The sequence below is a fragment of the Haemorhous mexicanus genome, chromosome 19, assembly GCF_027477595.1.
Source record: "Haemorhous mexicanus isolate bHaeMex1 chromosome 19, bHaeMex1.pri, whole genome shotgun sequence".
In the NCBI taxonomy this organism is placed as follows: Eukaryota; Metazoa; Chordata; class Aves; order Passeriformes; family Fringillidae; genus Haemorhous; species Haemorhous mexicanus.
In genome coordinates, this window is record NC_082359.1 from 2,701,009 (window position 1) to 2,724,281 (window position 23,273).

General features: G+C 51.0%; 1 protein-coding gene across 1 annotated transcript; it reads left to right on the top strand.

Moving 5' to 3' along the window:
- Window positions 1-1,542: 1,542 nt before the first annotated feature.
- Window positions 1,543-21,757, top strand: LRRC75B (leucine rich repeat containing 75B). Its single transcript, XM_059863715.1, has 4 exons — window positions 1,543-1,848; window positions 6,372-6,500; window positions 9,457-9,569; window positions 20,103-21,757. The coding sequence occupies exons 1-4, from the start codon at window positions 1,591-1,593 to the stop codon at window positions 20,623-20,625; spliced, it is 1,023 nt and encodes a 340-aa protein (XP_059719698.1). The 5' UTR covers window positions 1,543-1,590; the 3' UTR covers window positions 20,626-21,757.
- The last annotated feature ends 1,516 nt before the right edge of the window (window positions 21,758-23,273 follow it).

A 23,273-nucleotide genomic window follows, 5' to 3' on the forward strand; every position in this document is an offset into this window, starting at 1 on the left:
GTGCACCCCTCCTTTGACACCTTTACCCATTGCTCCAGCACTTTTTTCCTTCCCTTTGCTCCCAGTGACAATCCTGCAGGTGTAACACTGCACCCCATAGGAGTGATTTTCTCTTGACCCAGCCTCTCTCAAAGCTCTCTGACCAGATCCAGAAGTCCTTACTCAGCATCTACTCCCTCCAAATGGGATTAGCTTGAGTCAGTCTCAGCCATATCTCAGGATCTGTTGATGCTAATTTCCCTCATGCAGGTGCTCAGAGCGGGGTGGGGACAGATGGGCAGATGGACAGTCAGGGCTTCTGTCTGGTCAAGCTGAGGAAAATTCTGAGAAGGGCCTTCAGAATATCACCTACCATGGTTAGAGGGTGCACAGACCCTGACAAAATTAATGCATTAGCCAGGCTGATTTAGAGTCCAGCCCCTTTTTTGTCTCTGTCTCTTCAAGGGAGCCAGGGATCACCAGCAGAGTATCTGAAAGAGGCTGTCATGATGCAAAGCATCCACATCTCCATCCCCATTCATGGCTCAGAGGAAGGCTGAGAAGGAAAAGGATCCTTGCAGGCTCTGTACCACAAAAAGCCACAGCCATCCCCATTCCCCTGAAGTGAGAGCCCAAAAGCCACAACATTCCTCCACAGATGCACTGGATGATGCTTGTCCACGGATACACAAGGCAGTGGGAACCCCAGGTTGTTCCTGTAGCTGTGTGCCCTCACATTACAGCTACCCCTGCTCTCTGTCTCTACTCACAGTCTGCCGTGGGCACCTGGGCTCACTGTGCTGACAGTCCTGACAGAAGTCAGCTTATGGCTCCAATTCCAAAAAGCAGGGCAGGCTGAGCCACTGGTTATGCTGGGAGCATGACTGAGCTGCCTGCAAGATCTCGGTGGCTGGAGATGGGATCCAGGCTTTGTTTTTTCCCATCCTGTTGGATGGCAGTGATTTTGTCTGAGGAAAAGCATGACTGCTAAACTTGCTGTGCACTGCTGGAGGAGGGAAGAATGCATACAAGGAAAACAGTTCTACCCACAGCAGGTGAGGAACAGTGCCAGCATCGTACTATCAGTTGCAGATGACGGGTGGTGGGCAAAATTCCTGCCACTTTTTCTAGATTAGTAAAACACCTCCTCTGGGTCCAACAGCAGACTGATAGAAAACACAGCCCACAGAAGCAGTCCCTGCAGATGGTGTGTTTTGAACTACTATTAATCTAGACAACCTTTTGCGATGTTCAAAGAGTTTGTCCAGGAATAAAACAGCTCCCCAAAACGCCTGGATGGAAGGAGCAGTCCCTCTTTGTCCTCCCCACCGAGCATCTCCCGGCACAGCAAGCCCGGGAGGAGGAGGCGCCTGGGGCGCAGAGGCAGCGGTGCTGCCCGGCCGCCGGGGAGGCGGGTGCAGAGCCCGGAGCCCCGCAGCGCCGGAGCCCCGGGGCGTCGCTCCTGCGGGAGCGTCGGGAGCTCGGGGAGCCGGGGCGGGGCCGGCCGGGCGGGGCAGCCGGGACCCCCCGCCTTCCCCGGCGCCTCCCCCGGCCCACAGCCCGGAGCCCGCCCGGTCCGGAGCGCGGCGGCGGCGCGGCCGGAGCGCGGCCATGGGCTCCCGGCTGAGCCGGCAGAGCAGCCTGGAGGAGGAGAGCGGCGAGGAGCCCTGCCCCGGCAGGCTGGAGAGCGGCCGGGGCGACTTCCACCTCTCCTCGCTGCTCCTGCACCCGCAGAAGCTGCCCGGGGTGCTGCGGAAAGCCTCGCCCGCGCCCTACGTGCGGCGGGTGGGGTGGCTGCGGGAGATCCAGGCCACCATCCGGGAGCACAAGCGGGAGCACGCCGTGCACATCCTCCGGCTGCTCAGGAAGGTACCTGCGGCGGGATGCGGGCCGGGCCGGGCGGGGCAGGGCAGGGACAAAGGGCCCTGCGGGGCCGGGGGCTGCAGCCCCCGCCCGGCGCTCTGGCGCAGGAGCCGCGGTGCGGAGCCCCCTCCCCGGCTGTGCAGCCCTCTTTGGGGGCTCTTTGTGCTGCCTTCCTCCGCTCCGTGCCCCGGTCCTTCCCCCGCTCGGTGCCCTCCGTGCCAGGCGATGCCAGCCACCTCCCGACCCCCAGGCTGGGCGAGGGGCGCCTGGCCCGACTGCCGGGGCCACAGAGAGGGGCTGGGAGGGAGCTGCGAGGGGGAACTGTGCTGCACGCAGGAGAAGGGGGTCCGGGCTTGGGCTGTGCTCACCCACACCCCTCCATGGCAGCGGGTTTGGTCAGGATTGATGCCCCTCCAGAAAAAAGCCACTGCCGCCCCACTGCCACCACATCCCATTATGGCCACTCAGCCAGCCTGGCTGAGATATGTCTGGGAAATCCCAAAATGGCTTTGGAGGGCACCTCTGGGACAATCGAGGCTGAGAGGAGAGGTAAAGGGGTCAGTGTATCAGTGGGAGCATGTTTCAGTCTGCCGCCATTCAGGAACAGAAAAGGCAGCGTGCAGACAGTGTGGTGCCAAACTGGTGCTGAGGACAGAGCCCTGCTGCTGGAACAGAGCCATCTCCTCCATCACTCACTGCTACCATCCCTTTCCAGCCAAACTCAGCTGCCCCAAACCGCAGGCAACTCTGTGACTGGTAGCACAGGGGACAAAGCCCACCTCTGATGGGGACATCAAACGCCATCAGTTTGTAGCTTGTCATGTTGCTTCATTAGATAATGATCATCTAACTTCATCTTGGGAATGTACATTGTCTCTTGCCTTGGTAGCAAGTGGCCTTTGAGTGTGAGTGCAGTGGAGCAGGGACTGGCTCACTGGATGCTTGCTCACCCTCACCACCAGCTGCAGGGAGCTGCATGAACAGCTCTGTCTGCTCTGCATGTCCAGGGTTTTACAGCACATCTGACAGTGGTGCTCACTGCCCTGGGCTACCAGGAACTTACACACTCACAGGTGAGAATGCACAGGACCAAAAATTACCTCTCTGATTCTCCTGTCCACTACTTTTCCATTGACTTGAAGATTGTTACCAGCACCACACTCTTCTTGCCACATGTGTAGACAGATAAACTCACAGCAGAGAACCTCTGTGTGAGCACCACTATGGCAAAGGTTGAATAAGATTTCTAAGGCAGTTTTGGGAAGGCATTATTGCAAGAAGCTTGTGAAGAAAGAGAGGCAACTACTCACTTCATGGCTGTGGCAATGTAACATGAACAGACTTTACTAGGGTATGCCAGAGGCCAGGACTACAGAATGTCATTTTCTGTAGTGCTCAGCACCTCTCCAGGAGACTGAATCATTGAAACCTTCCACAGACCCTGGAGGTCTCCAGAAGGTCCATCTGTGAACAGGCAGGGTTTGAGTGCTAAGGCACAGGGCCATATGGAATGGAGGGTCATTTCTAAGCTCCTTTCAGGATCAGTTAAACACTTAGCTTCCCCACACCTGCACTTGAGAATTACCATGTCATGGACGTTCATGTTTTACCTGCTGCCTTGCCAGTTCCCCATGTTATTCCTGGTCCCCAGTTCTGCCTGGCCATGTTGAAACAGTGACTGTCTGCCCATCTGCTCACAACAGAACAGTGGGACATGCATCCTGTAATCACAACATCTTCTGCCAAGCAAGATGGGAACCCATGCAGCAGCACCCCAAAGCCTCTGGTTCATTGAGCACTCAGAGGTTTCAGAAACTGAGGGTTTACACCACTAACATGTACCAAGCCCCAGCTGTCACCCAGGCTGGGGTCATGTAATCACCACCAGTCCTCCTGACATGTCCAGTGCCAGCTTCAGATCAGCCTTTCTTTCTAACTTAGAGACTTTCCTCACTGCAGATCTGCGTTCACCCCTTGGCTTGGTCTCCTTACCTCGGCAGTGTCGCGCTCTCGGCAGTCACGGGTTAGTGTGTCCCAGGTGAGGGTCTGTTTGTTACCTGGAAAAAGAGAGATACCTTGTTCACTCCAGTGGAGAGGGAGGATATTAACACCACACCTCATCACTGTGCCTTGGGCCAGGGTGCCAACACTCCAGGGAAGGCAGAGAAATGGTGGGACTGGAATTGCAGCCAGCTCAGGTGAGCAGAGAGCTCAGCCAGAGCAGAGGACATGGGATCCCATGTGTGGCTCCTGCTGCTCCCAGCACACCCCCCCTTGCCCAGCCCTGCAGGAGTCCCTGGCTGATGGATCTGCCAGTGGTTTTTCACCTCTGGGCTGCAGACAGTCCCTAGGATGTTCAGAGGGTGTGATAATGTAAAGCAAGCAAGGCAGGCAGAAGCAGATCCACTAACAGAGATGTGAGATCCCAGCATTTCAGAGGACTGCATGGAGAGCAGCTGCAAACCATAGGTGCACGTGTGCTTTGTACATGAACACCTGGGCAGCTCCACTGCACATCATCTACCCCAGAAATGCCCACCAGCAAAAGCCAGATCAGCTTTCCTGCTGATCTAGGTGAGCATCACTCAGCTGAAGCCCAAGGAGACATTAGACTTACACCAGCAAAAAGTCTGCTATAATCTGTTTTCCCTGTGCTGAGATGATGGCAAAGTGTCATTTTTAAGACAACAGCACTAAGCCAACTGAACTGGCAAGAGTTATAATATTCTGCTGTCTGCAGCCACCTTTTAGGTGGCACAAAATTTTCCAAGAAATGAGAGAGAGAGGGAAGGAGAGAGGGAAATAAATAAGATGAGCTGAAAAATGCCTCTGGGCTAAGAATTTATGGAATATCAATGTGAAGTGAACATTTACAGCTATATTACTTACAAAACCCTTGCAGGCAGGATTTCTAAGGGGAATGCAGATTCATCTTAATGGTATAGTTCCAACTGGGGGAGTTTAATTACTGCTCTGACATCCACTGCTGCATGCCCAGCCATGCCATCCTCACAGCAGCTTTCTTCATCTGTGCACATTACTCTTGGTGTGGGAGGCTCCATTTCCCTGAAGCCTTATGGTAAGGGAGACACTGGCATGATGCCTTGGCAGGCTCCTGGCCCATATCCAGCTGTGGCTGTCTGTCCTTCAGGACTGATCCACTGCTTGGGCCCCTTGCCTGCTTACGGGTGTCATTTGTGTACACAGAGTGATGGGGCTGTAAAATATTTAATTTATTCTCCCTTCCTGTGTCTCTAGCCAGGGTCTCTTTGGGATTGTGCTTTCTGCTCAGTCCAGCCTATCCAGAGCAGGATGCAGCACCAGCTTTGATTGGTGCTTGGAGTTAAGATCCCAAACCTCTGCCAGCTATGGCTCTGTCCCTGTTGGTGATGGATGTGCATACATCCAGCTTTTTGCCCCCCTCTCACTCCATTTTTTTTTTAGCTCCCAGTCACTGGGTGGTGCCTGAAACACACACTCAGTAGAGCAGTGTGAACATATGGGGCACCCATTTGCTTATTCATTTCTCCTGTCAGCTGCATACAGAATGGGGAAAAGTCTTTTTTCCTCCCTTAGCTGAGCCCTCCTTACCAACTGATTCAAACCCAGCACTACCCCTACTAGAGAGTTTTTCTGTTCTACATCTCTACTCCTGGGGTATTTTTTTCATATGTGAATATGTGATCTCTCTTTCCCACATTTTAAAAAAAATTTGTTTGTTTTTCACAGCTCTGTGGTACCTTCTTGTTATAGTAACTGTGTCAGTATATTAGCTCTTTGCTTTCATCTTAGCAAGAAACAGATTAGTTCTTTGCAGAATTATCCATCTGGCTCCAGGAAGGTTTTTGTTCCCAAAGATGCTGAGGTTTCCTCCAAAGGTGCCCCATCCCTTGGCCCACACAGATCAGTTGCATGGACCACAGATGTTCCCCTTCCTCACACTGTGGAAGATGGAAGAGGAGCTCCTCTGACTGTGGTGTAAAACCACCTCTAAATTTACCATTGCACCCCATCCTGAGAAATTCTCAGCACAGCTAAACTCACACAGGTGGGCAGGACTTCTGCTCAGCCACCACCACCAGGGCATATGGCAGCATCTAAATACCTGAGAAAGGTCTGATTCTTCCAGAAAAGCTGAGACTGGGGAAGCAGCTTTAGAGGCAGCCTTCCTGCTTGGCTTCTTCAGCAGATTCACACATAGAGCTGACAAAACTGTGTTTCTCTGAAGTTAATTCTCTCCAGGCTCCAGCCAGCCTGGAAATGATAGAATTCTCACCTTCCTGTGGTAGGTGGAAATAAGGTGGACTAGCTCAAATTAACACTGCATCTCATTCAGCTCTCTGGCTGCCTGCACCCCCCAGCACAGTAATGCTGGGTCAGACACTGACCCTAATGCTGCTTCACCTCTGCTGGGTCATTTCCTGTACTGGGCATCCAGCTGGCACCACAGCAGATTTACTTTCTGCCTTCAGAACTTCCCATGGATATAGCTCTGAGGAAGCTTGTGTGCCTGTCTGTTTTTGTTTTAGGACCTAGGACTGGAAGGAACATTTCTCAATGAAGTGCTCTACAAAAATGCAACTTTCCTCAACTTGGTGGATCCCATCTCCCATGACCTGCTGATGAGCCTTGCCAGAGATCTGCAGTGTCCCAAAAAGGTGAATTCTCCCTCAGCTCAGTGAGTGCTTTGTGGCACAGCACTGATGCACAGAGCCCTGCTGGGGCAGCTGGTGCTGCAGTCAGTCCTCCAGAGGCAGGCAGAGTGTGCCCTGGGAGTGGCAGCATGTGGATTGTGGGGCATATTTCTGTAGGAATCAGTTAAAACTACCTCAGAACATGAATGCAGCTGAAGGAGGGGATGGCTATGTGCACAGATATTAGGAAATAACTTTTTGTGCTCATAGTGAACTTAGTGACAGGGCAGAGAACCATAATCACTGGTGTCACGGGGGTTCAAAGCAATTTGGATTAGAGCAAAGCAATTAGAGCTCATGGGAGGCTCGTGGAGCTGCAGAGGTGAGCTGAGATTTCTGCATGAAAACCACCTCTCTCTTCCTGGGCTCTCTGCCATATGTAACTACCTCAACCCAGCATTATTGCTCCCCATAAACTCTCAGAGTTCCCCACAGAGAATGGTGCTGCAGGAATATATTGCCACTGGGGGTTCAGGAAGTAAATGTGCTATGTGCACAGTATCCCTGCATGCTCCAGCACTTTCTTTCAGAGGATGAGGAGAGCAGAGGCAGAAAGGCAGGGCTGAGAACAGACAAACATCACAGATGTCCCAGTCCCACTGCAACAACCAGCATCTATTTCTGTTACCCTTTGCCACCACAGACACTTGGATTTGCAATGTACCCATTTGCTCATTAGGCTTGGCAAGTGTCATGTTTGCTTTATAAGGACAGGAATAGAGTGAATTTCTTTATTCAAAGAGAGCTATTAAGTACACACAGCTCAGAGCAAGCAGCAGTGCCCCAGGGAATACACCGAATGCCTGGTGTAGATTAGTGGCATTTCTAACCTTGTTCTGCCATCTCCTGAGGCTCACTGATAACAATTAACCAGTCATGTCTCAATAGACAAACCACATTTAGCCAAAGTTTAATCATCATTATTAGGCTGCAGCGCAGCCTGGGAAAAAAAAAAATCCCTTTCCAAGAGTAATGTCTGTGTAATTCATGTAAGCACTTGAAGGAAGGGCTGGGTTGTAGCAGTGGTATCTCTTTAACCACACTTCACCTGACCTCATCTCCAGCTGTTCTGCCAGATCTTCTCCAAGCCCCTGCTGTGCAGTGCCCCTCAGGGCAGGCAGCAGGAGGGGATCTTGCTCTAATCCAGTACCCATGTGTTTGGCAGATAACACATTACCATTTTTATACACCTGCTTATCCCCCCTCTCTAGTTTCATGCCTTATGAATGCACTGACACACGTACCATTACATCAGAAATTGTTTTCCCCATTCCTAAGGAAGATGTTGGGCACCTGAGTTGCCCTTCAAAGCCAGCAGAGGTTTAATTATTTAATTAAATTCTTGTAGAAATTCAGTACCTAGAGGACAAGTACCCTTCCCAGAACAATGCCAGAGCACGTCCCCTCTCCAACCCTAGCTGAACATCTGGTGGGTGTAACTGCATTACAGGCAAGCAGGCTGAGTGCAATTCCCAGTCTGTCAGTGGAAATCAAATCAGAGAGGACACAGGAAAGAACAGGAGGGTAACTCTCAGCTGGGAGCCAGCGATCGCTCGCAGGGCTGTGTGCCAGCTGCTGTGCTGGAGCCTGCTGTGCACGTGCAGCCACTTGGAGAGGTTTGCTGTTGTAGGTGACAGCAGAGTGCCAGCTGCAGCCCTGCCAGCACAGCAGGAGTCCAGAACAAGGCACCTAAGCCAAAGGCATGGGCCAGTCCCTCCGGGGTTCCTAGGGAAGCTGGAATGGGGATCAGGGGATGCTCAGCTGAGCAGAAGGCTGGGATCCCTCTCCCCTTGGCACAGGAGAGCTGCCACATGCTGGCAGTGCATCCCTGGGGAGTTCAGCTGGTTCAGGGACTGCTGAGCAAAGTCACAGAGCAGCTGTTGGCCCCCAGTGCAGCACTTTAACTGCTCACAGTAAGGAATAAATCAGTGCATTCCCTGACAGCTTTACTGGGTGTTCACCTATCAAATCCCTAAATGCACATGTGGCACCGTGGCTGGAGGGCTGAGGGGTGGGAATGCAGGTGTCTGTCAGCAATTAGAAAATACAATAGAGAAGGCAGAAGTCCCAGCCTTCAGCAGCTGCCATTTGCCATGCTGCTTCAGCAGAGGAAGAGGTTCTGTTCCAAGTCATGGCACTAAAGAACATGTGCAAAAATAACCCAGGAAGGCAGCAACCATGTGGGTGCCTTCTTTTCCTGATGAGTTAGTGCAGGGGTGGGAGGGAACTGCTGGCATTGCAAGCTCCCAAACTCCAACCTCCTGTAGCAGAGTGGACTGCAAGGAAGTGGGATGGACTGTGGGGAAGTAGCCAAAGTTCCCTGTCCTGACATTTCCCAGCTAGAGCACAGGGGGTTGTGGAGTCAGTGTGTTACTGCAGCAGGAGCAAGAAGCACCTTGGGGATGGGGCAAGGGTGCCAGTTACTGACCTTTCCACATCAGATAGTGCAGAGACAGAGTTTGGGGAAGCACAGCAGCAAAGTAATTAGTAGAAATTGTGTACAGCACTGTCCTGTAACACAAGGAGTTGCCAGCACAGGGGTCCCTACAACAGAGCATTGTCAGTCACCCCTGCCTCAGCTCTAGAAAATGATCCCCTCTTCTGAGTTTCATTTGTTCCTGGGTAGGCTGGGAAATTGTAGCCCTGCTCTGGGCAGGAACATGCTGGCTGGGCTGGGGTTCTTCCTGGCAGTACAGAACTCCTTCTGCTCCTCCTCCATCCCAGGAGAAGTTGGCATGTGGCAGAGCCATCTCAGGCCTTCTCACCATTCCTCTTTCATTCTCTCTTCTCTTCATCTGCTCCTTTACATACATGACCCTGCTCCACTGCCATCTTTATTCCTTTCCCATCTTCCCTGCCCTCCTCCTTTTCTCATGTTCGGCTGTGGTGCAGGCAGTCTAAGTTGTCCCTTTGCTTTCAGGAGTATGACCCCTGGAAATCCTCAGACAGGATCTGCAGGCAGCTGATTTACCACCTCACGCCGCACTCGAAATGGCACCGGCACGGCATGCCCCGCAGGAAGTCCCAAGTGTGGTAAGAGCCCAGCAGGGATTGTGTGGATGGGCACAGAGGGGGATCTGCCTGGGCAACCCATCCCAGCCTGCCACCACTCCCCTCCTCAGAGAGAGGCAGGACTGAAAACAGTGCACAGCAGCTTCCAAAACCCAGCCCCAGCAGGCCTCTCTTTGACGTGTTTTGCCATTTGCTCCTTCCTGTGTGGTGTTAAGTTCCTCACCCTCTCTGAAGTGCACTGAAATCAATCCCCCCTGAGTGCACAGCACAGACACCCCTCCTGCAGGGCCTGCAGGGTGTTTGGCCCCAGGAGCATGGCCAGGGCTGCCAGCCTTCAAAAACACCCATGTGCCAAAGGGAGCTGTTCCCAGCTCTGCATCACACCTTGACCTAGCTTAAAGCTTCCCTGGCAGTGGGAAAAGTGTCCCATTACAAGGCACTACCACCATTCAGCAGGAACCTCTCTGGGGAGGCTGGCAGAGAGGTGACCATCCTTCTTACCTCCCACTTCTCTGCCAGCACCTGGAGAGGGCCCTGGGATGGTGCAGATGCACAGAGAACCCAACTCAGAGCACGTTGGTCACTGACAGCTGCTGGATGGCAGCTGCTTTTCACTACTAGAAGTGTATTTGGACACCCACACTTGTTCCCTCCTTGACACTTGCTGGTTTTTCTGCCCAGATAAAGAGCAATCCCCATGTCTTTTAAATCCACTCCTCCTCTTGTCATTTTCTTGGAGCAAACCTTGTTCCTGTGACACAGATCACCACTGCTGAAGAAAAGACAGAGAAGTGACTAAGAAAAGAGCTCATGTCAGCCCCATTAGATTCACAGGAATAAATGCAGGATAGAATAAAAAGAAATGCAAAATCAGCAGCACTCTGAGAATGGCCTTGGGCTTTTCTGATGCTTTTGGTCTTTGATGTGTGTGCCAGTAACTTAAAACCCCCCATGAGAATTGACATTTCCATCATACCTTCCATTCTGACTCAGAGGCAGATTCCCAGTGCATCTTAAGGAATAAAATCCCCAATGCCATGGTTTCCAGGCCATCTGCCTCTTGCACCTGTAGCCCCACTTTGCCAGAAGCTGAGCACCCCCAGCAGCCCACAGGGCAGGACTGTTTGTGCTGCTTTGCAGGTGCCAACCACAGCTCAGAACAAGACTGAGCTTTCAGAGCTGAGCGAGTCCTTTTCCAAACTCACTCAATGACATTTTCCCTGTAGGACCCTGCAAAATACTGGAGATGCAGGATATAGATGGCAATTCTGACCTCATCCCTGTCCCTTCCCAAGTTTAAAGAGAAGAAGTTCAGGACTCCAAACTCCTGCTTGCAGGCAAACCTCTTCTCCTGCTGGACTTCAGGATGAAAGGTCAAACTGGAAGTGTTCCCTGTGACTGCACAGCCTGGGGAGAGCAGAGGACTGCAAAGTGCAGCAAACCCATCACTTAGTAACAACAGAGAGGAGGTTTGTGGCCAGAGGAAGAGCTCTGGGGCCAGTGAGCACCCCACACAGAGGGGTTGGGCCCCAGGTATTGGCCAGGTACAGAGCACAAGCAGGGAGAGGGCAGCAAGGCAATGTGCAGTAGGTCTAAATGGGCTGCCCTGCCTGGCTACCACACCCAGTTACAACGTGTTACATAAGGCACAAATTAATTTTGATGAAATATTTAACAGCAGAGCTTTTTCTTTAAAGTGTGGAGATGAAATGATTTGCAGTTTGCAGCAAAAGACGCCTGCAGAGTTGGCATCTGAGGCCGCTGCAAGAAAATGGGTGTTGCCAGTAGCAGGAAGGCAAGAAATAGCTGCTTCATTTGGAGATACCAAGGCATAAGTTTGTTTAGGCAGGCTGTTTTTACATGATCCAGATTCTGCACTTCCCTCTGTCTGCTAGTGGGAGTATTTTACTACAGTGTCTGTCTCAAACCCTGTGCCCTTGGCTTGCACCCTTCTTGCTCCTTAGGTCCTGCAAAGAGCATGGCTGTAGCAGCAATATTTTGAAGGAATTTCTAAAATCTAGTGGGGGTCAAAGACAGCAGGGAGGAATCTGTGCATGGAGACCACATTCAGAAATCAAATTCTCCTCTTGCTTTTGCAGCCTCCTGGCCTTTGGCATCTGGCTTTCACAGAGCTGATGCCCGATTCCCTTGTTCTCTGAAATGCAATTTCTACTTTCTGCAGCATGTTAGATGGGTCCAGGAGATAATTAGCAATCCCAGCCATACAGAGAGCTTGGAGCATCTGCCAGGTTTTAATTACATTTGGGCTGTTATGGAGATGTGGTTCTGCAGTACTGGAGTCAGATCATGCACCAGCTGTGTGTCCCCACTGCCACACCAGCGGGTCACAAACAAACTAACAGCAGTTCCATCCCCAGCTGCTCTCAGTGGGACCCACATCCAGCAGGTACACACCTGAGCCACCCATGGGCTGGTAAAGCAAAAAGGATAAGAGACATTTCTTCAAGCACTGCTGTTTCAGTCCACAGGCAGAGCTTTTCCATACAGAAAGCTCCTTGTGGGTCCATGGAGTCAATGCAACAGCAGCTGGAGGGAGCAGGAGACATCCAGCCCAGGCTCTGTCTGGTTTCTGTGCTTGACTAAACTGCTGAAGGTGAAGCTGGGAGGCAACTTGCCCTCTGCATCCATGCCTGTGGGCTCCCTGCAGTGGCTGTATGCCTTGTACAAGGAAGGGTTGCAGTCCCCAGCTGTGCAGTCACCCAAAGGAACTATTTCAGCTGCCCTGGTGATACTCAGGCTAGTTTGCCACACTGAAAAGATGGGGCTCCTTTGCTGCAAAATCCTGTCTCAGGCTTGCAGCCAACAGCCTGCACCCCACTGGCTCTGCCCTACTTGGGTTGGCTGCCTAACCAAACTAGGATGATAAGCTCTTGCAGATTTACTCTGGGGGTTTTGAAATTGAAAGCTGAAAAGCTGGAGGATAAGATTTTTGCAGCTTTTTTTTTTTTTTTTTTTTCAGCAGGAACTAGCATAACTACTACACAATTTTCAGTCCTTTATATCCTAGAGGGAATTTAGTTTTAGCATCATTTTACAGTTGTATAGATCACTCCCACTTAACGAGCAGAATACATCCTGGAGTGTTGTATAACTCCAGCTTCACTTCTCATTAAATTGATGTTCAGTGTGTAAAGAGTAATGGATTAAGAAATGCTCCCTTATACAGACATAGACCTTTTAGGCTATCAGTGCCACTTCTGTGGCATTTTGACAGATGCAAAACTTTTAGATGTTATTAATTCTTGTTTTCAGAGTTCTTGGGGCCTCTTGCCATGATTAATTCAAGAAAACTGACACCATCTGCTGCCAGAACAGGGTGGGACCCAGAGGGTGTATTGTTTTTTGAGGGCCAGACACACTGGGCTGCAGTTCAGAGCAGAGAGGGAGAAGGGTATCAGGTGAAGACTGCCTTTGTCTAGAGAGCTGGATCACAGTCTGGTACTGTGATTAGGAAGCTCTGGATTACAACTGAACTGTCTTGGCAAGGCAGTGTCAGGGAACCTTAATGTATCTTCCACTTGCATCATCCCCAGAGCTGGCTCCTTCAGTGTAACTACTTCCTTTCCTGAGTGCAAAGGATCAAACCTGACTCCACAAAGCAGGCAGGCAGCAGACACAGCTTTATAATTGTGACAAAAACCCTCCAGATTTTTCACACAGTGGCTGGTTCTGGAAGAGCAAAGGCAGTTGTGAGTATGGAGTTAACCCCCACACCACATGTATATGGCCTTTCCTTTTCACAAATCTCACACAGCTTTACTTTGCTCATCTGAGTGAATTTCATCATGGCTAATCCAGATCCCTTCTGGGTTTATTGCTCCCTTTCTGTTATTGATGTGCATTGGCCAGACATTGCAGCATTAGATGCATTTTTAAAATGCAGTGAAAGCACTTGTGTCTAGAGGACTTCAAGGAAACAGCTCTAAAGGGCTTCACATCTTTTTTTTTTTTTTTCCTTGAAAACATCACTCAGCACTGAGGCTGACAGTTCTGGCAGATGAGATCCCAGCCTTCCCATGGCATGAGGAGAATATTAACTACAGCTTTGTGCCACCCTTATGCAACAGGGTAAACAGGCACCATCATTCCTGCTCTAGTGAGAGGAAGCCAAGTCAGTTAACTAAAGCCACATGGTAAACATCATCTGGGAGTGCAGGGGCTGCCCCACACACTGCTTCCAAGGAGCTGCTGCTCACAGAGATGTCAGATGGACAGATGTGAGCTGGTGGATGAGTGTGGATGGGGGCAGGAATTGTGCCCTCATCTTACAGCAGAGCATCCCAAACACTAGTCCTGAGGAGGGTTCCCAGCAGCATCAAGAGCCCATGCATTTGGAAAGGCTGTTGGAGGTGGCAGAAAGGGTCACCCAGCAGCTTGACACTGCCCTGCCAGAGTCAGGAGTAAAAAGGCCAAGAGAAGCAGGACACTTTCTGTGGAGAGACAGTGAGTGAAATAACAGGCTAGGTGGAAGGGGGGAGTTAAAAGCAATCAGCACAGACCTTGTGAGACCTTTGTGACTCTCACCCAGTTGAAGGTCTGACAAGGACATGGGTCAATACATGATATTTACAGCAAGGAAGCATTCCCTGCTTTGCTGGGAGAGGCCTAAATAATGAAAGGAAACAACCTGAGGCCTTGGACAGATCAAGTAGCAGCAGGAGGAAGGCCAAGGGTTCACAGGTTTCTTGAACACACCTTCAAGGACAAAGTGACAGCAGAGGCAGGAAAAGAGAGGCACTCAGCTGCATCAACAACTACAGATTTCCATGTCCCACCCCAGCTGCAGAGGGAGTGAGACAGCAGAAAGGCTGCCTCTGTCTCCTCTCCACAGCTGGTCAAAAGAGCTTGGGCACAAGGATGGAGATGTGACTAAGGGACTTCTCAAGGAAGTGACCTATTTGTGCATTGCCCCCATCCTCACAGCAGGGCCAGGCCCAGCCTTGGATCAGCTGGGGCTGGGTTGGTCTAGGTCAGTACTTTTGAGGCTTCTCTTTCCTTTTTCATGTTGCATTAGAGGCAGCTAAAGCCAGCCCTGCACAGCAGCCCCCTGTGCCACTGGGGAAGCAAAGTAAGCAGATTGTGCTAAGTAGGCAATTAAAAAGCTCAGAATCCATCCCCTAAATCACTGCTCAAAGCAGGGATGCCATCCAGACATGCCTGAGGTTCTGTGCAAGGAAGAGCAGCTGAGAGATACCTGACTCATGGCTAATTAGCCACTGCTGGCAGTGCCTGTTAATGACAGAGGGGATATCCACTAATGGGAATTTCTGGCATCAGCAAAGTTTTCTATGGAGACAAATTTAATGTAAAAATAAAAGACAGAGGAGTAGAAAGCTGGTAGTTCTCCAGAGAAATAGGCATGAAGTGGTGAGCACCCCTCATTAGCAAAATTCTATCTCTTACTGTCTCTTCCCAGCCTTTCTCCATAGCATGGAGACAAGGAAATGAGCTGAGACTCCAGGAACTTCAACATTCTTGGGCTGAACAAGCTCCCTCAAACCCCACAAAGCTAACAAGAGGCCAGACACCACTGTGACTGCTACAAGTCCCAACAGGAGCCATTACAGCCCTTTGGTGCTGCTACCAAAGAATTTAGCTGATGAGCAAGAAATGGATGGGATTCAGTGCTAATAAAAAAAACCAAACATGCTGAGCCTGCAGCTTCATGGACTCAAAGAAGGACCTGGAAGATGGCCTGAGGGTTAATTCTCTTGGGACAGGTCCTGGAGACAAACAATGAGCAATTAATTTCAGATCTCCTAATTGTGCCATTTCAAGACAGCTCTGTATTTGCTTATAACAGCTGAGTTCCCAGGAGGCTGGAACACTGGCTGGGTGTTAGTGGAAAGAGGAAGATTTTTATCCCAAAATAAAGCCTGGGGAGGCACAAGATGGTTTCACCTCTTTCCCAGCCCACATTTCTCACTGAGAGGATATTTTTTTCCAGACACCCACAGGTCTCTCAGACCCCTGCTCTGTCTGGACTGATCCAGGGTGGATCTCCCATAGCCAGGCTCAAAGTGCAGCCTAGGGACTGCTGGTAATGCCTGCTCAAGAGCAGAGCTGGCACCCAGGGAAGGCATAGGTGGCAGTGAGGGTGGGAGGAAGACTGCCTCCTTGTCCATGGGAGAAAGGCCAGACCCCAGGAAGGGAGTTGGGAACAATACAAAGTAAAACCTTTCACACGAGAAGCAAGGAGATGTACCTCAGATTGCTCCCATCCCTCAGCAGGGGTGGACAGGGGTTGCAAACAGGGTGCTGATCCTTTATAAACAGGACTCTGGGCCAGCACCATTCCTCACTGGATGCTGCATCCCCAGGCAGGCACGAGGGGCTGGGCTGCTGATTGCCCTTGTTTCTTGCTCAAAGTTTCCAAGAATTTCTCACTTGCAAGCCATTTCTCCAGCATTTGAGGGAGTGAGGGGTTGTTTCCTCTCCAGGCTTGCTACAGATAATACAAACAGTCTGCTGCCCTGCATCAGGGTCCAGATCCTTGTTAGATGCAAATTCTCACAATTACAGATGTGCCCTGAGCCCCAGTTGCAGAAGCAGTGGGTTAATCCAGCCCTCTGCAGCCTCTGGCCACGAGTCCCACGGGCAGCAGGAGCCACGTTGCTAAGGAGCTGTTGTATCTCACACAAAAGCAAAAAAGCTTTCTGCAGCTGAAGCAATCTTAAAGCCTGTTTGAAGTGCAGAGATTAGGGGATAATACATGACCCATTTCCCTGGAAATAAACCTAGTATTTTCTCAGCTGCTGCACAAGTGACTGAGAGCTTGGTGCCCTGTGTGTCATGCCCCTCTCCCCCCAAGAAATGGAGCTTAACAGACCTCCAAAAAAATACCAGGTGTCAGATAATTCAGAGTAAAGCATCTACCCACATCTCCTTGACCCATTTCTGACTGCAGACCCATTTTCCTCTAAAGCAATAGAGAGAGTGGGTAGCTATTCTATGCCTTGCCCTGAGATGGGGTTTAGTTGTGCCTCTTGGAGCAGCACAGAAACACCAGGGAGGTGAGGAGGAGGCTGCCAGGGTTCACAGCATGCGTGGGGTGTTGCATCTCATGCTTCAGCACTTACCAGAGAGCTGAGGGCCTGGCTGCAGCATAGGGCTGTGTCCACCAGGATGAGGCTCCTACAAACACATCCCTACAAGAGGCATTTTTATAGGCAAGAGAACAGCTTAAACACAGGAGGGAGCCCCCAGTCCTGAGACAGGAGGCCCAGAGTCACCCTGGCAGGTACAGCAATGAGGGCAAAAGGAAGCAGCAAAAAACACAGGAAAGGAAAGAAAAACAAGCCAGCAAAGAAGGGAGGGCGGGCTCTGGCACAGGACAGGAGGGTTTAAGTACATTCAGCCAGGAGCAGTCCAGTCTGGAGAATCAATTATGGGAAGATAATTTGTCTGCTTGATTAAAGCCTCCTTGGGGTATTGGCTCGGTGCTGGAAGAGCAGCAGAAGGTACCTGTTGTGGTGAGAGCACGATCTGTGACTTATTACTGCAGTCTCCACACGGCAGTCCCAGGAGGGGAGGGGAGGGGAGGGGAGGCTCAGCGAGCAGAGACAGACGAGCACATTGCTTTTGTCTTTCAGACATTTCCCTTCAGTCATCACTGTCTGTGCTCAGAGCCAAGTCGCTCCAGAGGGGACCCCAAGAGCCTTTCAAACTTGTCCCCTTTTAAGAAAGCTGCTGCTGCAGACACGACAGGAGAACGGCACCTGGATGCCGAGGGCCGGCAGCGGAGCGGTGCCGGCTCAGACGTGCCCTCCAGTGGTCCCCAGTCCAGCCTGGTTCCCATCCCCACTCCAAACCAGGCTCGTGCCCTGGAGCTGTACAAAAAGGGAGGTCTGAGGAGGCTTTGCACAGACAGAGACAAGGCTTAGGGCTGGGGAATGTGCCCCCGTGCTCGTGTCTCCTTTCTGGGTCCCCCCCCCCCCCAGGATCTGCTGTGTTTTGACAGCACTGGGGAAGAGAATTTCCAGGAGGCACAGGCTGTGTTTGTACAAAACAGGCACTGAAGTAGTTACAGGCTTGTTTCTCTGCTTGTTTATCCCCTAGTCCCCACACTCCCAGGAAAGCCTTATTCTAAACCCCTGCAGGCCAGAGCAGGCTGCTGTATCTCTTGTAGCAGCCCCTTGAGGATACAGGGCACAGCTACCTGTGCACTCAGGTTCACACTCCATTTCATTTCTCCCTGTTTCACTTGATCCACATGAATGCACACCTGCACTGTGCATTGGATGCTCTGTTCTGCTAGAACAAGTACTCCAGATCAAACACACAGATAACATACCTAGCCATGATTAAAAGGATAACTCTTATTGTGCTAGGGGAAACCTGAGATGTTTCTAGCTTCGAGGCTGGTCCCTGATAAATTTCATACAAGATGAACCCTCTTTTGAGGTAGATTGTGCTACACCACTGCCAGTGACTGGTAACAAACTATACCAAAACACACACGTTGTTTTTCAAGAGAGTTGAAGAAATACAGCTCCCAGAAGCCTGGGCTGATCTCAAGCATGTCTTGGATTAGCAGGAAAAGGGAAGACTTGCTCAGTGCCACCCAGACCACAGCATGCACAGTTCACAACTGCTGCTGCAGCAGGTAGAAGAACTGCACTGCTGCTACAAGCAATGTGGTGGATTAATTAATTCTTCACAGTCCCACCTCTGGGCCCAGATAGTGGAGGGATGTCAAGTACCATCTTCAAGGCCCTTTGGAGACCTCCCTTGTGTGCTCAGACCAATTATAATTCCCCAGCACATCAGTCCCTGCCATTTGACAGGACAGAGAAGCACTGCTCCCCTTCCCCTCCTACACTGAGGTGTAGTGTGGGTCATCTGATGTGTAAATATTTAGTAAGTAATACATTTTACTTACAATACTTCAGGTCTGAATAGAAGTTAATTCATCCAAATGCATGCTTGCAGATATGGTTTCAGCCTTGCACAGTGAATTCCCATGGGAAATACAAGCACACATAGAAGTAGCCTGAGGAAAGTACTGGTAAACCCAGGGCAGGAATTTGTGGGCTTAAGAATTGACAGGGCAGGCCATGAGGTCTTTCTGCCTCATGCTCCTACAAGAAGTGCATCTGCAGGTTTGTGCCAGTGCTGAATGTGTCTGCAAAGGGCTGTGGCCTGCACTGTTGCACATTAACTGACTTATCTCAACACATGCTTATAGGGGATTATTAAAGGCTGGAATTTCTAGGATGCCATGAACTGCATATGTTAAGCAAAGCTGCAGAGGCAGTGCCACATCCTCTGCACAGCTCCAGCAGAGCCTGGCAATACTGAGGCTTGGAGGGACATTCTCACCTGCCACGGGAGCTCCTGCGGTGCTGTAGCCTCCTCCGAGGAAATTGCATGTCCCCATGTCCCCATTGCTTTCAGGGACTGGCTGTGCCACAGGTGTGCAGGACACTACAGAGAGCCAGATAGGAAGAGTGGGGACCTTGGAAGTGGTGGTTATTGCTTAACCCACCCTGATCCTCCCAAACTCAATAAGGCGCTTTCAAGACCCCCTGAGCACGTGACTAGGGGGGTTCCTACTGTGTCCTTAAGGCAAGATGTGTCTGAAAGAGCAGCAAGATTAACACAGTTTACAGTAAGGGATTAGGTTCTCCTGTGTTACACCAACACACATTTCTACTCAGTTTTGCAACGCATCCCCCAGCAGCTCCTGTAGCCCCACAGTTCCCATGTCTCACAGCACTCTTACAAACCACAGTCCATCATTAAGCTCCACACCTCATTCCCTTTGCATACCCAGCAGCCCCATGACACAACTTTCCTTCCTCCTCACTCCCTTGGCCAGGCAGACAATAAAGGAAATGGCTGAAGCCATCTCTTAGCACCCTTGTGCCCTCCCCGCCTCCTCACGGCTGCAGCAGATCCCAGATGATCTGCTGACCACAGAGACCCAAATAGGCAGCCACTGGTGCTGCTTACTGACTAAGTGCTGCTTGTGAAGGCTTTTAAAGGGACACGCAGTAAATCCATTCCTGGAGTGCATTTTGCCCATCTATTGTTTTCCTGGTGAAACATCCATTTCTCAGACATTTAACATGGCTCTCCTCTGCAGCACAGACCTTGGCATTCACCTGGAGAGGCGGCTCACAAACAGCCCCCACACAGAGCAAACCAGCGCTTTTGGAAAGTTTGCTTGCCTTGGTTATTTTTGCTTTCTATGCACGAGCGCCTGTATGAGCACATACAGACAAACCCTTTGACATCTGCTAGTGGGAGACACTTCAGCAACCTGTGTTGAGCCAGTTCTGGCAAAGTTTATGTGTAAGTGCTGAAAATACACAGCAAAGCCCCAGAACAGTCTGCCCTGAGGTATGGTGCAAATGCTTGTTTCCCCAGTGAGCTCTATTAACCCTTTCCTTAACGTTCTAGCCCATGTTGTTAATGAGTTCTCCGTGTCCCAAATGCTCTCTCACTTGGCTGAGATGGATGGGAGTGCTCCCCTTAATGACGCTTAAACCGCAGTGATCTCTCTCCATGTCTCCCCTTCTCCACCACCAGCCTGAAGACCAGCCTGCAGAAGAAGGTGAGCCAGGACTCCATGGATTTGTCAGGCATCCCCCTGACCATGCGGGATGTCCACCGCATGGCCTACTACCTGCAGAACAACGGCGACCGCCTGACCTCGGTGGACCTGAGCTTCACGGAGCTCAACGACGACATGGTGCGCCTGCTGCTGCCCTTCCTCTGGGCGCTCCCCAAACTCACCCACCTGTCCCTCAACGGCAACCGGCTGACGCGGGCCACCATGAAGGAGCTGACTGACACCATGAAGGACATGAACAAGTTCCCTTGCCTGGCCTGGGTTGACCTCGGCAACAACGTGGACGTCTCCTCCATGCCGCAGCCGCTGCTGGTGGGCCTGCGCAAGCGCCTCAGCCAGCAGACCACGCTGCCGACCATCTATGAGGCGCTTGACTGCGACTCTGAGATCGCCAGCGGGCACGAGGGCAGCCAGCCAGAGGATGAAGCAGCAGGAAGCACCCCGCCACGTGCTCTTTCTCAGCGGGGCTGCGAGAGGTGACTGAGCAACGGGCCGGCGCTGGCACGCTGAAGCAACCCCAAGGAGAATTTTGAGTACAAACATCAAGCAGAGGGCCAGCTTGACCGGCTTCCCTTGGCTCTTTTCTCTCGCCTTCCCTGACATCTTCCCCCCCACCTGCTGTGAGACAAAAGCCTGTCGTCCCCCCACGACGTGTTCCGCTCCCTCCCCTCGCTGCCAAACCCATTGCCCACGTTCCAGAGAGGAACCGGTGACTTACAGTGAACCTGGTCCCCAGGCAGGGTCTCACTGGAAGACTGGAAAAGACCTGTCGGAGTCAAGAATATCCTCCAGCAGCCATTGGGTTGAGGGAAGGGGGTTGGGGGGAACCTAAAACAGAAACAGGCTTGCAGTTTACTTCCTTTCTTCCTTTTCCTATGCACCTTGGAAACCTTGGGACCTGCAGCCTCGAGTGTGAAAGGAGGTACCCCAAGAGCCTAGTGCTGTGGAGCTTAGTGGAAGGGCTCAGAGGCCAGAGCTGGAGCCCGGCAGTGTGTCTCCCTCTTGTGTCTGGCTCCTTTTGTTTTGTTTTTTTCCTATTGTGTGTTTTGTATGAACGTCTGAACAAAGGGACCTGGTCAGAGACCATTGGATCACATAGGCTGGGGCGGACACATGGCTTGGAACTGCAGCATCAGGATATTTGCTGTGTGACCGGGGTGAGAGGGAGGGGAAGGAGGCATGTGTTGGTGGGAGCATGGGGGATGGGATGAGTTGGGATGGGATTGGGAGGAGGGGGGAGGAGAGGGAATGGGAACGGTCTTGTGGATTAGTAAGATTGGTTTCAAAACCTGTGCTTTTGTACTAAAATTACAAGTTCCAAGGTACTACAATTGCAAGTTCCAAGTGAAATTGAGGAAAAGCTGACAGCTGAGCACCTAACTGTGGCACTAGAGGAGCGAGCAGTGAGTGTGCCAGAGGCAGGCGCTCCCCAGTCGGAAGCACAAAGCTTTGGCTCCTCGTGGCACACTGCACACCTCCTAATACAGCCACGACGTGAGCAGCTGCATCACCATTTCCAGTGCTGTCCAGGAACCAAGCCACTGAGGCAGAATTTCCAGTGTTTTCCACATTGCTCATGCTCTATGTAAACATAATAAAGAGTTCTCTTGGACACGAGCGTGAAGCACTCCAGAGTTTGAGTATCTGGGTTGTTCAGAGGTGTTGGAAAATGGCCCAGAGCCCTCCTGCAGTGCCTGAGGGACTGGATCAGGTGCCATTCACATTGGGCAGTGTGGTTCATTCCTTTAAGGAAAGAGAAACATGGGTGTTCATTTGAGGTAGGCTGCCATCCTTTGTGTTGCAAGGGGCTGGTAGAAGTAAACTGATGAGATTTAGCCAGTAAGTCAAGTCCTCTCAATTATCTGTCCCCACAGGAATTCAGACTTAGATGAGTTTTTGAAAGAATTAAAAGTTTTAAAAATGAGACATATTAAAAAAAACACCTTAAAAATCCTCACCCTTCTAAATGAACAGTGGTAACTTTGCCTTCCTCTGCTGCTTATCTCTGTGAGTCTCAGAGCAACACATATAAGCAACGCTCCTATATGAAAACAACCCAAATTCACATGGAATAGATACACCTTTCATGCTCTTTACTAATTTCACAAGACATTGCAAGAAGTAAATTGGTGATATTTTTCAAGTGATCAAGAGTGTGAGGACGCTGGAAGGCATTGGTGTCTCTGATCAACCACCAAACGCCCCAAATAAAACCAGTTCCCTGAGGAAGAAAGGTGGGTTAGACACTGTGCTGAGCATTACAGTCTGACACTGCAAATGCTGAACCCACTCCTATCTGCACTCCAGTCACAGGTGCAGGACCTCATCACCTTCACATTAACCTGCACAAAGGTCACCACCTGCTCTCTTCTCAGAACTCATTTTCCCCTTCTCAGTGTAGTATCTTAAAGAATCATGAAATTGTTTCAGTTGGAAAAGACCTTTGAGGTCATTGAGTCCAAACATTAACCCAGCACTGCCAAGCCCACCACTAAACCACATCCCTGAGTGCCACAGCTGCAGCTCTCTTACATAATTCCAGGGATGGTGACTCAACCACTGCCCTGGGTGTCCTGTTCAATGCTTTACAACCCACTCCTGCTGGCCAGACTATGGCATATACTAGCCAGGATGCCACTGGCCTTTTCCACTCAGCAGCTTTCCAGCTGCTCTTCCCCAAGCCAAGAGTCATGTTTGGGGTTTTTGTGACCCAGGTGCAGAACTTGGCACTTGTTGGACCTCAAACAGTTGTTCTATGGACCACCAAATCCAGCCTGTCCAAACCCTTCTGCAGAGCCTTCCTACCCTCCAGCAGATCAACATTCCCACCCAACTCGGTGTCATCTGTGAATTCAGCTGGGGAAGCCCTCAGTCCCCTCATCCAGATAATCAATAGACATTAAACAGAACTGGCCCCACTACTGAGCCCTGGGGAAGCCCACCAGGGACAGCCCCAGCTGGCTGCAGCTCCATTTACCACCACTCTCCAGGCTCAGCCCTTCCTCTCCTTCCCTGCTATGCAAGAGATTGTATTACTTTTTTTTTTTCCTTCCAAAATACCTTTCAGCAAAAATGAAAAGTATTTCAAATGTCAGCAAGATCTGCTTAAACTCTTACAGTCTAAGGAG

Bases quoted from the DNA above. Each gene is read 5' to 3' on its own strand.
- LRRC75B (XM_059863715.1), top strand. From the start codon at position 1,591: ATGGGCTCCCGGCTGAGCCGGCAGAGCAGCCTGGAGGAGGAGAGCGGC. The intron at 1,849-6,371 runs GTACCTGCGGCG...TTTTTGTTTTAG, and splicing joins TCCTCCGGCTGCTCAGGAAG to GACCTAGGACTGGAAGGAAC. The intron at 6,501-9,456 runs GTGAATTCTCCC...CTTTGCTTTCAG, and splicing joins ATCTGCAGTGTCCCAAAAAG to GAGTATGACCCCTGGAAATC.